This window comes from Haliotis rufescens, unplaced genomic scaffold, assembly GCF_023055435.1.
Source record: "Haliotis rufescens isolate VD_foot unplaced genomic scaffold, xgHalRufe1.0.p SCAF_64, whole genome shotgun sequence".
NCBI classification, from domain to species: Eukaryota; Metazoa; Mollusca; class Gastropoda; order Lepetellida; family Haliotidae; genus Haliotis; species Haliotis rufescens.
Window position 1 is genome coordinate 1,151,944 of NW_025964355.1, and position 15,434 is coordinate 1,167,377.

The 15,434-nt window shown below is 41.9% G+C and overlaps 2 protein-coding genes across 4 annotated transcripts; both read left to right on the forward strand.

Moving 5' to 3' along the window:
• The first annotated feature begins 1,328 nt into the window (after positions 1 to 1,328).
• LOC124151697 lies at positions 1,329 to 3,191 on the forward strand. Its single transcript, XM_046524287.2, has 3 exons — positions 1,329 to 1,473; positions 2,342 to 2,562; positions 3,022 to 3,191. The coding sequence occupies exons 1-3, from the start codon at positions 1,391 to 1,393 to the stop codon at positions 3,126 to 3,128; spliced, it is 411 nt and encodes a 136-aa protein (XP_046380243.1). The 5' UTR covers positions 1,329 to 1,390; the 3' UTR covers positions 3,129 to 3,191.
• A 4,409-nt stretch (positions 3,192 to 7,600) lies between these two features.
• On the forward strand, positions 7,601 to 12,127 carry LOC124151709 (toll-like receptor 13). Of its 3 annotated transcripts, XM_046524299.2 has the most exons (3): positions 7,665 to 7,715; positions 9,223 to 9,336; positions 9,799 to 12,127. In XM_046524299.2, exon 3 carries the CDS (start codon positions 9,815 to 9,817, stop codon positions 11,918 to 11,920), a length of 2,106 nt encoding a protein of 701 aa, XP_046380255.2. In that variant the 5' UTR covers positions 7,665 to 7,715; positions 9,223 to 9,336; positions 9,799 to 9,814; the 3' UTR covers positions 11,921 to 12,127. The 3 variants fall into 3 exon arrangements, with proteins under 3 accessions (XP_046380257.2, XP_048243048.1, XP_046380255.2); XM_046524301.2 differs by lacking the exon at positions 9,223 to 9,336 and having other exon boundaries at positions 7,601 to 7,715; XM_048387091.1 differs by lacking the exon at positions 9,223 to 9,336 and having other exon boundaries at positions 7,648 to 7,711.
• The last annotated feature ends 3,307 nt before the right edge of the window (positions 12,128 to 15,434 follow it).

The window sequence follows — 15,434 nt, forward strand, 5'->3', positions numbered from 1 at the left end:
ACTCGAATCATCACATTATAGACCTAAAGCTTTACTTGAGGTTACATGGGCAGAACAATCTAGCTTCAGGAAGGGTGTCAACATATCGGACAACATTTTCATATTAACACTATCACTCTAAAATATGTGTCGCTACCTAAAGCAGGCTTTATTTTCTTTAATTGCTCTAATTGTTCTTAAAGCTGCATTCGATTTGATTCGAAGAAAAGTCCTCATGTATAAAGTCTGGGTGGTCAATGTCAGGACAAACGTTTAGACCAATCGATAATGTGTATGAAATTTTGAAATCCGGCGTGTCATTGGAGCGAGGTTGCACGCCATTTTGGGATTGTCTATTTAGAGTCATCGCTGTCAGTTTTCACCATTTTTGTTGAAATTGTTTTTGTAATATTGTCGGTATTTTTCTAAATCTCAATTTCTGAGAACCAAATACTGTACATCTTGAAATTAATGCGTCTCCAAATTAATACGACTGCTGACCCCTATCCAAAAATGCGACTCAGTATCAATGTGACTCCCCCCACCCCATCCCCTGTCGAATGATACATATCCTTACCTTAATCTTACCTTACCTTAATCCAATCAAAAGGCAAATAGCACCGCTTATTAGCGCTGAGCAGAGCACTTCCGTTAACACAATAAACAGTGGGGTACACAAAGTACGTGATCTAGACTTCCAGTTGTCGAACTTTTATTTTTTGTGGAAGCCTCGGTGGCTGAGTGGGTTAGATCGCTGACTTTGTGTGCTGACGATTAGGTGCCACACTCTGGCAGTTGGGTTCGAATCCCGCACGGGACACAACCCCAAACAGTACGAGAATCTGTACTTTACTAAGAAAGTGTTATCCAAAATATAACATTTGTCACACAATAAACAGTGTTTTTTCTGAAAACAACGGACAGTTTATATGTTCATTCTGTTGACTGGTATTAAAGAAGTTCAATGGCAATAACAAAATGAACTAACAGCAGTTCAGTGATTGGTATGCGGAGAAGGTTAGGTCGTGGAACCATTTTCAGCACATAATCAAGACTGTGAGAGAGAGTGAGAGAGAGAGAAAGAGAGAGAGAGAGAGAGAGAGAGAGAGAGAGAGAATGAGAGAATTTTTAAATAAAACATAATCGTAATAATCGTGCTTGTAGCTGAATATCTTATCTCGATGCATCCTACCCCTCTCACTCCCACCCACCGATTGTACAATTCCGTCTACTAGTATATCATAATCATATGTGTTGGGGCTCTTGAAATAACTGTTTTGAAATTAATCTTGTCACGGTTCACTCTCTGAACTGACCCATTTCGTATTCACAGATAAGGTACATGTAACCTTATGCACCTGTTGTAAGCGTGCGTTTAGTTCCAGTAAGGGATTCGTTCTATTCTCTCACGATGCTATTTCCCCTTCGGTTGTATGCCCTGGCCATAACATTCGTGTCAGTGGCGGCTCAATCATGCCAAGTGACCATAGACGGGTAGGTCGCTACAGTGTATAATCATAGTTTAATTAACTTACATTTTAATTGGCATTGTAATAGTCCAATATATTATGCTGAATAAGGAATTAAATAATGAGTGAGATACCATATCATACAGCTCGTATTTATTTTATCAATAACCCAATGAACGAATCAATAAGATATTTTGTCTTACATTCGATTCTTTAACAATAAAGGACGATGGTAAAAGTGTTCGCTCGACACGCCGAAGACCCAGGATCGATTCCCCTGGACTCACTCACTCACTCACTCACTCACTCACTCACTCACTCACTCACTCACTCACTCACTCACTCACTCACTCACTCACTCACTCACTCACTCACTCACTCACTCACTCACTCACTCACTCACTCACTCACTCACTCACTCACTCACTCACTCACTCACTCACTCACTCACTCACTCACTCACTCACTCACTCACTCACTCACTCACTCACTCACTCACTCACTCACTCACTCACTCACTCACTCACTCACTCACTCACTCACTCACTCACTCACTCACTCACTCACTCACTCACTCACTCACTCACTCACTCACTCACTCACTCACTCACTCACTCACTCACTCACTCACTCACTCACTCACTCACTCACTCACTCACTCACTCACTCACTCACTCACTCACTCACTCACTCACTCACTCACTCACTCACTCACTCACTCACTCACTCACTCACTCACTCACTCACTCACTCACTCACTCACTCACTCACTCACTCACTCACTCACTCACTCACTCACTCACTCACTCACTCACTCACTCACTCACTCACTCACTCACTCACTCACTCACTCACTCACTCACTTTAATTCAATAGCATCAATCTGTTGACAGGCGGCAACCCCAGGATGGCAATATGTACATGGCTATAGTTGACCCCTCGTGTGGAGCTGGGGTGATCAACTGGCTCTACCCTACAGGAGAGTTGTTGGTGACCTTCGACCAGATTCATCAGAAGTTTACACTGTGTTTACGTGGTGGAGCTGGACCCTTGTCTCAGGCCGTGTACCACTTCACAGATAAAGGCCCTGAACAAATGACTAACCCGACGCAAGGTACGCAAAGTCCATGATCAACATTTTGTTTGTTTGTTGTTTAACGCCGCACTCAGCAATATTCCAGCTATATGACGACGGTCTGTAAATAATCGAATCTGGATCAGACAAACCAGTGATTGATATCATGAGCATCGATCCACGCAATTAGGATACGATGACATACATCAACCAAGTCAACGATCATGACCACCCGATCCCGTCGCCTCTTACGACAAGCATGGGTTGTTGAAGAGCATTTCTAACCCGGATCTTCACGGGACACGAATCAGGTGGAATAACATTATAACTCAAATATGCAGTGATATTTTAATGTTAAAATGAAGTTTGAACATGATAAAGAAATTATATTTATGTTTGTTTATGTCCCAATAATGTACATGCCTATGCATTTTAGCTTCGTTGCTTACTCTTCTGCGGATGTTATATTGACTGAAATATTGTTCCCCTCGGTTGCAGATGCACTGTCGTGTGTTGACGCAGAGAATGGGAAAGCCATCATCAAGTTTGAGGAGCCACTTTTTACAACGTTCCAAACCGTTTATGAATTCAGTATCATTCTGTAATTTCCCCGTTGTGAAACACTCTAAAAGCGATAGTCTTAATACTAATATATATTTCTGACATCCCGTGTGTGACATGTTTTCATCCAAACATTAGGGAAACACGTACTTGGATAATGTTCACGTAGTGAATGGGATAGTTGGGTTAAAATCCTATTCGAAAATAAGTCGTTTATGTCACAGTTTGTCAGCTTGTCGTGGGAGGAAAGCCGAACGCGATGCAGGTCCTTGACATCTAAAACATTTGTGAAACCCAGGAGTCCGGGTATGGACACAGGAATAAGCACATCAACCATACCACGACGCACGCACGCACGCACATTCGCACGCACGCACACACACACACACACACACACACACACACACACACACACACACACACACACACACACACACACACACACACACACACACCTCGATAAACAAGGGAGAAGAGAGATAAAATGATAAAAGTGAATGAATGTTTTGACTTTTCGATGAACCATGTTGGGGTGTAAGAAAACATTATCGCAAATTAAACACACACACACACACACACACACACACACACACACACACACACTCCAAACACACACACACACTCCAAACACACACACACACTCCAAACACACACACACAAACGCAGACTCCACACACAAACGCACTCCAAGCACACACACACACTCCAAAAACACACGCTCCACACACAAGCACACTCCACACACACACACTCCAAACACACACACACAAATGCACACTCCACACACAAACGCACGCTCCAAGCACACACACGCACTCCACACACTCATTCCACACACACACACTCCAAACACACACACACTCCAAACACACACACACATACACCTTGATAAACGACATTATCGCAACTGTAAAGGCGTAACGCAGTCAGCAATTCCAGCTACATCGAGGCGGATGCTTATTAATCATTCAACCGTCTGACTGCATTTGCATGATGCTCATTATGTCAATCACTGGATTGTCTGATCCAGACTCGATTATTTACAGACCGCCGTCATATTGCTGGAATATTGCTAAGTGCGGCGTTAAACAACAAACAAACAAAATGTTGATCATGGACTTTGGTCTGCATCTGTCTGGTCTATTGTCGTGATTTTGTTCATGTCATGAAACTACATGTAATAGTTACTTAATTTCAAGATTATCAGTGCCGCGTGTATTCAATCAATAAATCAATCGACATTGGTTGATTTGTCCTCTCGCGCCACAACGTTCCTACATTATATATTTAGACTAACGTCCCATCCTTAGATCAATAATTGTTATGCATCTTAGATATCCGTCAAACAAACAGACGCACGCACACACACGCACGCACGCACGCACAAACACGCACGCACACACACACACACACACACACACACACACACACACACACACGTCAGTAGAAAGAATCAACACTGCCATGTACATATGCTATGTAATCAAATGAATGGTACGCACATACAACATCGATGAAAACAAAGGTTCAAGATGGGGGGTTGTTGTACAGTAAACCCATACAATTTGGTTACTTGGGGTTATTTCTGTTTTGAGCTTCGTTGTTGCAAACAGAAGACGTATATCCTGTACATCTTACGCTTGACAACTGACAAACATTGCAAAGTTCAGATGGTTTTATTTGATGTGCATCAAATTAACACGACACGATTTTTAATTTATGAGGGAACATTTGACATATGTGAGAGAAAAAGATTCGCGCCGTTATGCCCCTACCTCCGAAAGGAAAGCGAAAACACATTCCCCTTTATATCCCCTTTAAGACAAAACATGAATTTTTCAAATAAAAACAAAAAATTACAGAAATTTCAAAAAACATTATCATGAATGGAATTCGCGTAAAATGCTTGTCTACATTTATGAAATACATTTCTCTACATTATAACGTTTGGTATTAATAGGCTTGTCTGTTCAATTTGGATAATATTGCTTTTGAGTTATAATTCAAAATGGCGATGCCATTTGCATGTATTTGCAAAGCTTTGACATAGACTTTAAATCCTATTTTGCCCTTTAAATTTGAATATGATTTCTTTGTTTGTTTGTTTCTTTGTTTGTTTTTAACGACGCACTAATATTCCAGCTATATGATGGCGGTCTGTAAATAATCGAGTCTGGACCAGACAATCCAGTAATTGACATCATGAGTATCATTCTACGTAAATAGGATACGATGACATGCATCAACCAGTCAGCGAGTCCCGTTCCCGTTAGTAGCCTCTTACGACAAGCATAGCCGCTTTTTACGGCAAGCATGGGTTCCTGAAGACCTAACATTAAGAAACGACTGTGTTTCGGGGAAACCGACATCAATGGCAAGATCCTGTACGCGTGTTTCAGATAAACAGGAAGTGATAAGTATTAGTATTATGCAATTCAACTCAGGAAGTCATTATTGTTGCTATATTACATCCGGGTCATTTAATATGGAATCCTCGAAGGGTCGAATTGTCTGATATACATTTGATGGTCTGGGTTTTTTTAACAAAGGACGACAATGCAACGTTTATTAAAAAAGTAAATATATGTTGCGCTGTCGCATTGACCCCAATCTAAAATAGCCTTAAAATGTATGACAGTGTGATAATGCGACCTATTCATTGTCTCGTTGTCGCCTTTTTCAAGACCGCCTCCGTGGTCTAGTGGTAGAGCGTCCGCCCGGAGAGCGGTCAGGGGTTCGATCCCCAGCCGCGTCATACCAAAAGACGTTAAAAGATGGTACTTGTTGTTACCCTGTCTGGCGCTCGGCATTAAGGGTCTAAAACAAGGACTGGTCGGCTCGGAGTCAGTATACTGTGTCTGAGTGGGGTATTTACGTTAAACTGCGGCATGGTTTCTCAGTGAGCTAGCGCTATAAATCGGCATCAGTCCGGACTAGTACAAGCAGCCACACAAACAAACACACGTCCATGTGTAAGTGCAATAATCTTGGACGCGACGTTAAACCCCATTTCACCTCACCTCACCTTTTTCAAATTTTGGTGTGCATGTGTCGTTAGTGAATTAAGCAACACGTGTAAAAAGTAGTTAAAGCTTTCGCTCGTCACGCCGAAGACCCGGGTTCGATTCCCGACATTGGTACAATGTGTGAAGCCCATTTGTGGTGTCCCACGCCGTGATATTGCTGGAATAATGCTAAAAGCGGCGTAAAACTATACTCACTCACTCACTCAGGCACTCAAATGGCGCGTTTTCAACTAAACTGATTCAGAAAGTACCAACGGCAATATGGGTTGCTTTACTCAAAATGAAAGCAAATATTTCGTCATTTCTTCGGAAATTATTTCATATAACTAACATGTCTGTGAAGTATTCATAAGCCAACGTGTCTTGACAGCAAGAAACAAACTCTTTGTATTTCTATTCGATCTTCTGATTAGGGTCTCTTCAACTCGATGAGGGCGTGAGGGAGGGTCAGTCGTTTTCGGCGCCGCAATTCGCAATGGCATCCACCAACATTAAAAAAGCCTGAATCACCCTAAGTATGTCTCTGTGTAAGTACCATACCCAGGCTGGTGGGTTTCACAAATGTGGTTCACGTCTAAACCCAAATCACTTTCTGCTTTCCTCCCACTTCCTATCATGCCGTAATTAACGAAACACTCACTCACTCACTCACTCACTCACTCACTCACTCACTCACTCAAGCTATTCACCACCTAACACACAATATTTTGTTGTACCAATGGCCCTCTTTCAGGACCTAAATAGGTCCCCAGCAATATCACGGCGGGGGACAAAGGAATCGGATTCACACATTGTAACCATGGGGGAATCGAACCCTGGTCTTTGGCGTGACGAGCAAACGCTTTAACCACTAGGCTACCCTTACCGCCCCATATGAGTGAGTGATTTAGTTGGGTTCAACGCCGCTTTGAAGAGTATTCCAGTTAAAAACGTTAAAAAGTGGTACTTGTTGTTACCCTGCCTGGTCTGTTAAGGGGCTAAAACAAGGACTGGTCGGCTCGGAGTATACTGTGCCTAATGGGGTTTTCATGTTAAACTGCGACATGGTACCAAAGTGGGCTAGCACTATTAAATCGGCATTAGTACAAGCAGCCAAACACACACACACGTGCATGCACGTCACTATATAAGTGGGGCGGTTTGGTAGCCTAGTGGTTAGAGCGTTCGATCGTCACGCCGAAGACCCAGGTTCGATTCCCGACATGGGTACAATGTGTGAAGCCCATTTGTGGTGTCCCCCGCCGTGATATTGCTGGAATATTGCTAAAAGCGGCGTAAAACCATACTCACTCACTATATAAGTACAATAATCTTGAACGCGACGTTAAACCCTTTTTCAACTCATTTGTTTTGATCACCCTATCCTCAAATATTGTTTTCTTGAATAACATTGAATACACTGAGGAAAAACTCTACTCTGGAATCATCGGGGGCGTCACGGCAGTGAATTTGTTATTGTTCAGATATTATGATGATCGCTGTCTCGTGTTGGGGAAATGATTCAGCCAGTAAACTTCCTGAAACTTGTTGAAGTGACCTTTCATCGTCGGCTAGAAACAGGAGGGACACGGACATAACAAGCCTTAACCATAGCAGCAGCGGTATGTAAGTCAACATTTGATAACATTTGGTTACATTTGGTTACATTTGGTTACAGCATTCAAGGCCTTAGTAAAGCTTGCAAAACGTTTAATGGTAGACACGAGGAGAACACTTCAAATGTTGACACATCAGTAACCATATTTATGCAATTCCCTATTTTTGATTTGTACAATATGTTACCCTGTTTGTTTAGCTGGACACTTGACTAGCCTTTGCGTGTGTTCATGACGAGTGATATCTTCGCGAACACACGGTGCTATCACTAATTGAAAGTGATTTATAAACACAGCCTTATGATAAAGTCGTAATCGTAAAAGGACGTTTTATGATTGAAAGGGATTTCACATTGTTTGAAGATAATAATATCTACTTAATATCTAAATTCTAAATTTACCTCGACCAAGTGTGCAGGGGGCTCAGTCCACAAAGGAGCCGCAACTCGATGTGCGGAGTTTCTTCCGTTAGGCAAGACAGTTTCGACCTGATAATCATTCTCCGTTTGTCAGCATCATATCCACGCTCGTGGGATTCACCAAATGGATGTATCATTTCAGACATGCTTCCAACATTAAACCGATACTGTATGGCTATCTTATTATCAATATCAGGCTTCAATATTGAGGGAAACTAACATGATGACATAACTGATATTAATTTTGATGTGTAGAACTACAATTGGGTATATTTTGTTTCATTGTATGTATATGTGTTCTTGTGTTTTAACTGAGCGATCGAGCTGAAAGTCTATGTATATGGACATTACTTCTTTAAGGCATCATTATCTGCCCTTAACATTGTCTATTGTTAACAAAACTATAGATGGCTAAAGATTTCGCAATATATAGCAATCAGCGCATTGGTTTGGTTTGTTTTTTTATTAACGCCGCGATCAGCAATCTTCCAGCTATATGACGGCGTTCTGTAAATAATCGAGTCTGGACCAGACAATCCGGTGATTGATATCGTGAGCATCGATCCACGCAATTGGGATACGATGATATGCATCAACCAAGTCAGCGAGCCTGACCATCCGATCCTGTTAGTCGCCTCTTACGACAAGCATAGTCGCCTATTACGGAAAGCATGGGTTGCTGAAGACCTACGCTACCCCGGAGCACACAATTTGCACAGAAACTAAGTATTCATTGCCTGACGCAGCACAGCAGTATTTCCGCCATGAGACGGCAGCCTGTTAACAAATTAAAGCAGACAATCAAGTGATCGGTGGACCAGAAAATAGTGCACAGAAAAGGCACTTTTTTATTGAAACTAATAAAAGGTTTATGTTAAGTTTTAATTACGGCTGCTGTAAACAAGTTATGAGATTCTGCTTCAAAGAAAGTGGTGAAGCACTGGAACATGCATACATGCAACTCCCCCAAGTGATCACCCTCGATCACCATTGTTGTCATAAAGTCCCCATCTATATGGTCTGTGAAGTATTCATAAGCCAACGTGTCTTGACAGCAAGAAACAAACTCTTTGTATTTCTATTCGATCTTCTGATTAGGGTCTCTTCAACTCGATGAGGGCGTGAGGGAGGGTCAGTCGTTTTCGGCGCCGCAATTCGCAATGGCATCCATCAACATTAAAAAAGCCAGATTCACCCTGAGTATGTCTCTGTGTAAGTACCAAACCCAGGCTGGTGGGTTTCACAAATGTGGTTCACGTCTAAACCCAAATCACTTTCTGCTTTCCTCCCACTTCCTATCATGCCGTAATTAACGAAACACTCACTCACTAACTCACTCACTCACTCAAGCTATTCACCACCAAACACACAATATTTTGTTGTACCAATGGCCCTCTTTCAGGACCTAAATAGGTCCCCAGCAATATCACGGCGGGGGACAAAAGAATCGGATTCACACATTGTACCCATGGGGGAATCGAACCCTGGTCTTTGGCGTGACGAGCAAACGCTTTAACCACTAGGCTACCCTTACCGCCCCATATGAGTGAATGATTGAGTTGGGTTCAACGCTGCTTTGAAGAGTCCCCCTACTCTATATAATGCCGCTCTACCTTTAAACGTCCATCGATGTTATTTTTTTCATGCTATTTTCATCTATTATTTGTGTTGCAGAGGGGATTCTCGAATCATGATCACCATCTGTCTCCTGCTCGTTGCCTTTTCACCTAAGCCCGTGAGCGGCTGTCCCTCGAACTGTTATTGTGATCCTTCTATTATGGTGTGTTCACGTGGGAAAGGTATTCCGAGAGCTCCCCCAAACACCACAACAGTCGAATTGCGTCGTATGGATATTGGTTATATCACTAGAAACATGATGGCCAACCTACAGTACAGGAACCTCACATCCCTCAAACTGTTAGACAATGCCATCAGCGGAATATCACCTGATGCTTTTGAGGATCTACACTTCCTCAAAGCACTGGAGTGGCAACAACCTCTTCTCCCTTTGCAAGACATACTGTTAGCCTTAAACAATATGAAGAGTAATCTAGAGGGTCTTATAATCAAAGGCAATGGTGGACCAATCAAAACGATAGATGCAGTGGTCTTTCAGCATTTGACATCCCTTCGAAATCTCGCTTTAACTGTGGAGGAATTAGAAGTGTTCAATGGAACTGCCCTGTCACAGACCTACAACCTTTCTCAGTTGAAGTTATCTGAAAATAGGATAAACTCATTCATTCTTGAAAGTCCTTTGCAAAATCTGATACATCTAAATCTAGACGGAAATAATCTTGTCGCAATTCCTCCCTTATGTGGAGACAGGGGTGTACCGTTAATGCCTTTGTTGCGAATGTTAAACTTACAGGACAATGCCATCCGACGTCTTGATGTGACCTCTATAATATGCCTGAAGAAGCTCAACAAGCTGATACTTTCACAGAATAGAATTGAACATTTGCCGGACAACGGTTTCTCAAATCTACCAAATCTTCAGAGTTTAAATATTGCTAATCTGTGGGCTTTGAAATCAGTGGGATCTTTGGCGTTCAATTCAACAAGCCTGTACAAGTTATATTATGTTAACAACCCACCATTTACAGGTGCTCGTGCTATTCTAGAAAATGCTTTCAAATTCACACCAAATCTCGGAATGCTCCAATTCAGTTTTACTAAACTAAACATTGCTGGCAAGAGCTTGAAATTGTTTCTGTTGAGCTTAAAAAATCTTGAGTTTCTAACGATGCAGTATGCAGGACTTAATGACCTACCATCGGATGTGTTCTCGACGTTGAAGAAATTACGTGTGTTGAATCTACTGGGGAATAAGCTTTCAAACCTCACCAGTGGCGTTTTTGCGAACGTAACAAGCATTCGCAAACTCACCTTGGCAAGCTGTAACATCAAAATCATTAAGGAGGATACCTTCCCTCTTGAGTTCCGGCTCAGTTTCAAGCAAATCGATCTCTCCGGCAACCCCTTCCTGTGTTCATGTGACCTGCTGTGGTTCAGGACCTGGATGAAAGAGGTCATTGCCAATGAAAGCATCGTGTTTTCTAATTATCCAAGTAATTATGAGTGCACATCATCCAGCGGAAAGCGTCTTAGACTTGCTGATTTTAACCCGACTGAAAAATCGTGTACCACTGTAAAACTCTACACTGTTATTCTAACCATAGTGTTGTCTGTGTGTTTCATGGTCACTGTCACAGCTCTGGTGGTTTATCGGTATCGCTGGTACCTCCGTTACTGGATTTCTCTTCTACGCCGTCGGCGACAACGTCAACATCAACGTCAATCAGAGGACATGAAATATGACGCCTTCGTCTCCTACAGCAACGAGGATGGTGGCTGGGTTCACGGTCAGCTCCTGAATTTCTTGGAGGAGGAAGTCGGTCTTCGACTTTGTGAACACACAAGAGATTTCGTCCCTGGAAAATTCATCATCGACAATGTGATTGAAGCTATGGACACAAGCAGAAAGACCATCCTGGTCATCTCTAACGAATACATGCAGAGCGATTGGTGCAAATTTGAGCTCCAGTTGGCTCTGTACTCATTCCTAAAATGTGAAATTGACATTGTGGTGATTCTACTTGACCATATCAAAACTTGCCATGTAACATCAGCACTGCGTGCCCTGATGATGTCCACCACTTTTATTCGGTGGCACGATGAGGCCGAGGCCAAAGAACTGTTTAAGGGGAGAGTAAGAAATATTCTATGTGAAGGTGACATTGTTGGCCGAGCCGGTGAAGGAAACCATGCAGATGATGACTTACTGATACCCTAAAATCAGTGTACTAAATCGTTATTTTCTAGCATCACGATGAACTGTTCCTGACGTGAGCAAGAGATCAACGTATTTGGAGTGTTTCATCATATAATGGGTAGGTTTCTCGGCAGGATAAAGCCAATGGATAAAAACGATATCCGTTGGGGTCATATGCGGATAGAGATGCAAATATCAAAGGTCAAGTTGGGACTACTTTCAGTGTTTATAAACAAACATGGCGTCGCCCTTGTCATTCCGCGATTAAGTCAGAATTAACCATCGGGAATCTGGATAAACTAAAGGGATAATTCTATCATTATCAAAAGAACAGTCTAATATACTGACAATCAGTTTCTAACTGTGACGTTGCTAAGGCATTTTATAAGTTTTGGCAACTTTGGAGATATTAATTTCGAAACAATTTTGCGAGGGCACTAGGCCTAGCCAAGCGGGATCAGTAGCCATATCTGTGCTTGAAATCTTTTCCATAAATTAAAAAAGTTGGATTTGGCCGAAATTTGTTTGAATTGTTACCTTGTTTCGTTTTGTCGCTGTGTGTACGTCTGACTGCACTTAACGTTATGACAGGACAGACCGACTGTCAACAACGTCTGTACGTGGCCGTGACGTCTCATAGACTAGGGTTAGAGTAGTTACTCTAGCGGACAGACCGATGGATTGCCGCGAAAGACAAGTAAAAACAACTGTTGTTTCGCGTATATGTTGCTTCGCCGCTGTATAAGAAACAGATTTTAGTTGGAACTATATTGGCTACTGTCACTGTCCGACTGACACATCACTTACCCCGTGACGTAATAAATATTAATGCGCGCATTCCACTCGAGGAAAACTCGCAATGTTTAGGTAATGTTCGTGAGTGAGGGGAAGCGATTTTCAAGCACAGAATTGAAGAATGACATTATATGATAAAGAGGTTATCACGCTTGTGTGTTTAGGAATGGTAAATATCCTGTATTATGAATAAACACTATGTATTTAGCTCGCCAAGGCTCGCTAAATACAATGTTTATTTCTAATGCAGGATATTTACCATCCCCAAACACACAAGTGTGATAACCTCTATATATTTCACTTACTCATTGGTGCTGATATCACACTTTTAAACTGCACATTCTTTTGATAATTAAATCATAGATTATCTGTTGGTGCACAATTGAGATCATATATGTTAGAGTTAACAGGTGTGTGTGATTATGAAACATCTTTGATGACCCTTGAGGATGTTCCACTTAACATCTTAACTTTATTTATGTGATTCTTCGAGGAGAAGAACGGATAGTGTTTGGCGATTAAAACACCAATAATAAATCGATTATCTATTTTCAGTTTGTTTTGTAGAGGTTTGTAAAGTTGGCATATTTGACACATGTATAAGTGTATCCTGATTTGAATAAAAAGAAATGTTCATACGTTTCTTTAATAACAAACTTCCTTTGGTTTTTTTCTATATCATGTTGGATTCAAAAGCAAATACAATCACTATGCCATCCTTCCACCCCGATTTGGTGATCTGGCCATTACGGGTCGTAAAAGGCGATTTACTAAATCGGGTAATCCGATGAGGTGAGGTGAAATTGGGTTTAACGTCGCGTCCAAGATTATTGCACTCATATAGCGACGTGCATGCACGTGTTTTCGTGGCTGCTTGTACTAGTCCGGACTTATGCCGGTTTATAGTGCTAGCTCACTGAGATACCATGCCGCAGTTTAACATGAACACACTACACAGACACAGTATACTGGCTCCGAGCCGACCAGTCCTTGTTTTAGCCCCTTTATGCCGAGCTCCAGACAGGGTAACAACAAGTACCATCTTTTAACGTCTTTTGGGTATGACGCGGCCGGGGATCGAACCCCGGACCTTCCGCTCTCCGGGCGGACGCTCTACCACTAGACCAAGGAGGCGGCTCTGGCCCAGGGACTTAATTCGTGCGGTGACGTGTCTTGCTCATATTATTCACTGGTTTGTCTGGTCGAGGTATGATTATTCACAGACCGTATTCATACAGCTTGAATATTGCGGAGTGAGGCGTTAAACAACAAACAAACAAACAAACACACGTGTCCATAAGATTCCGGTTGCTGCAAAGAAGCTGACAAACTACTAATTACATCCTCATAATGTAGTCATATGTTTCTTGTATGAATTCAATTGTAGTGAGGGCGGTCGGGTAGCCTAGTGGTTAAAGCGTTCGCTCGTCACGCCAAAGACCCGGGTTCGGTTCCCGACATGGGTACAATGTGTTAAGCCCATTTCTGGTGTCCCCCGCCGTGATATTGCTGGAATATTGCTAAAAGCGTGTAAAACCATACTCACTCACTCACTCAATTGTAGTGATATAGCGACGAGAGCAAGATATGGAATGACACAATCATCCATCACAGTTTCAACCAAAGCAATTTGTCCAACATATTTTAGCACAATAATAACATTTAACTGTTTGAAGCACGAGCCACGAACCTCCAGGAACCATTGCTGATCCCCCCAGACGAGAATGATGGGAAATTACAGGATCTGATTTAGGTTTCATAGAAGGACATTATTTCCCTACACCGACCCCAGCACTCACCAGGTGTCACAATATGTAATCATTGGAACTAGGTCGCATCATATCATCTATGATGACACTACAGACAAGTATTTGCAAACATATGAGAAGCATACTGAACCCTTACAGCAAAGTTGTGATTAGCAGGGATCAAGAAAGGAGTGAGTGGGTGAGTTTGATTTTACTCCGCTTTTAGCAATATTCCAGCAATATCACGACGGGAGACACCAAAAATAGTGTGCATTCTAGAGTTGAGGAGCTGACTTAAGAGGCCTGTGACTAGTTCCCCACCAATATTAACAATGCCAAGGCGATGTGCAGGTGTACTATATATAGCTACACCATTAGTCTATAAGCGTCTAAATTGTGCTAAAGCTATTCTAACAAATTAAATTGATATCAAACAAGTTCGCGTTCGACTTGGGGTGGTTTTACTGTATTTAAATATACTACTCATTTGGAATAAAGATTCAGCGTGTACGGATATGCAAACAATCAGTTGTTGATGAATTATGTTCGCTTAAGTAGATAGCAATACAAATGGTAGTGTGAAACAATAGCACTTTTAGTTATTTATATAAATGTGTGACTGTGCATCGTGACAGGCATCGCTAACTGTAGTAATCAGTGTCTGCAAGTGGCAGTGACTAAGTCAGGATAACACCAGTATGTATTCTGATATCCATTATTTATTATACAAGTAGAAATTGAGTTGGGTGTAACGGTAACCTCCCAAAACCCCTAAATCCCATTTCCCCTACAGCTTAAGACAACAAAGTTCACGGTCCATGGCACTGCTAATCCCTAGTCTGTTACCTATTTCATACAATGGAACAACCCAAGAAACACGAATAGATTGAGATAAATATTTAATTACGATTATGATATTATTCGTCGTCGTTGTAGAGGGTGTGCATCGGGGTTGACTCTTCTCTCGCTCTCTTCCTCAGGGTGCTCATAAA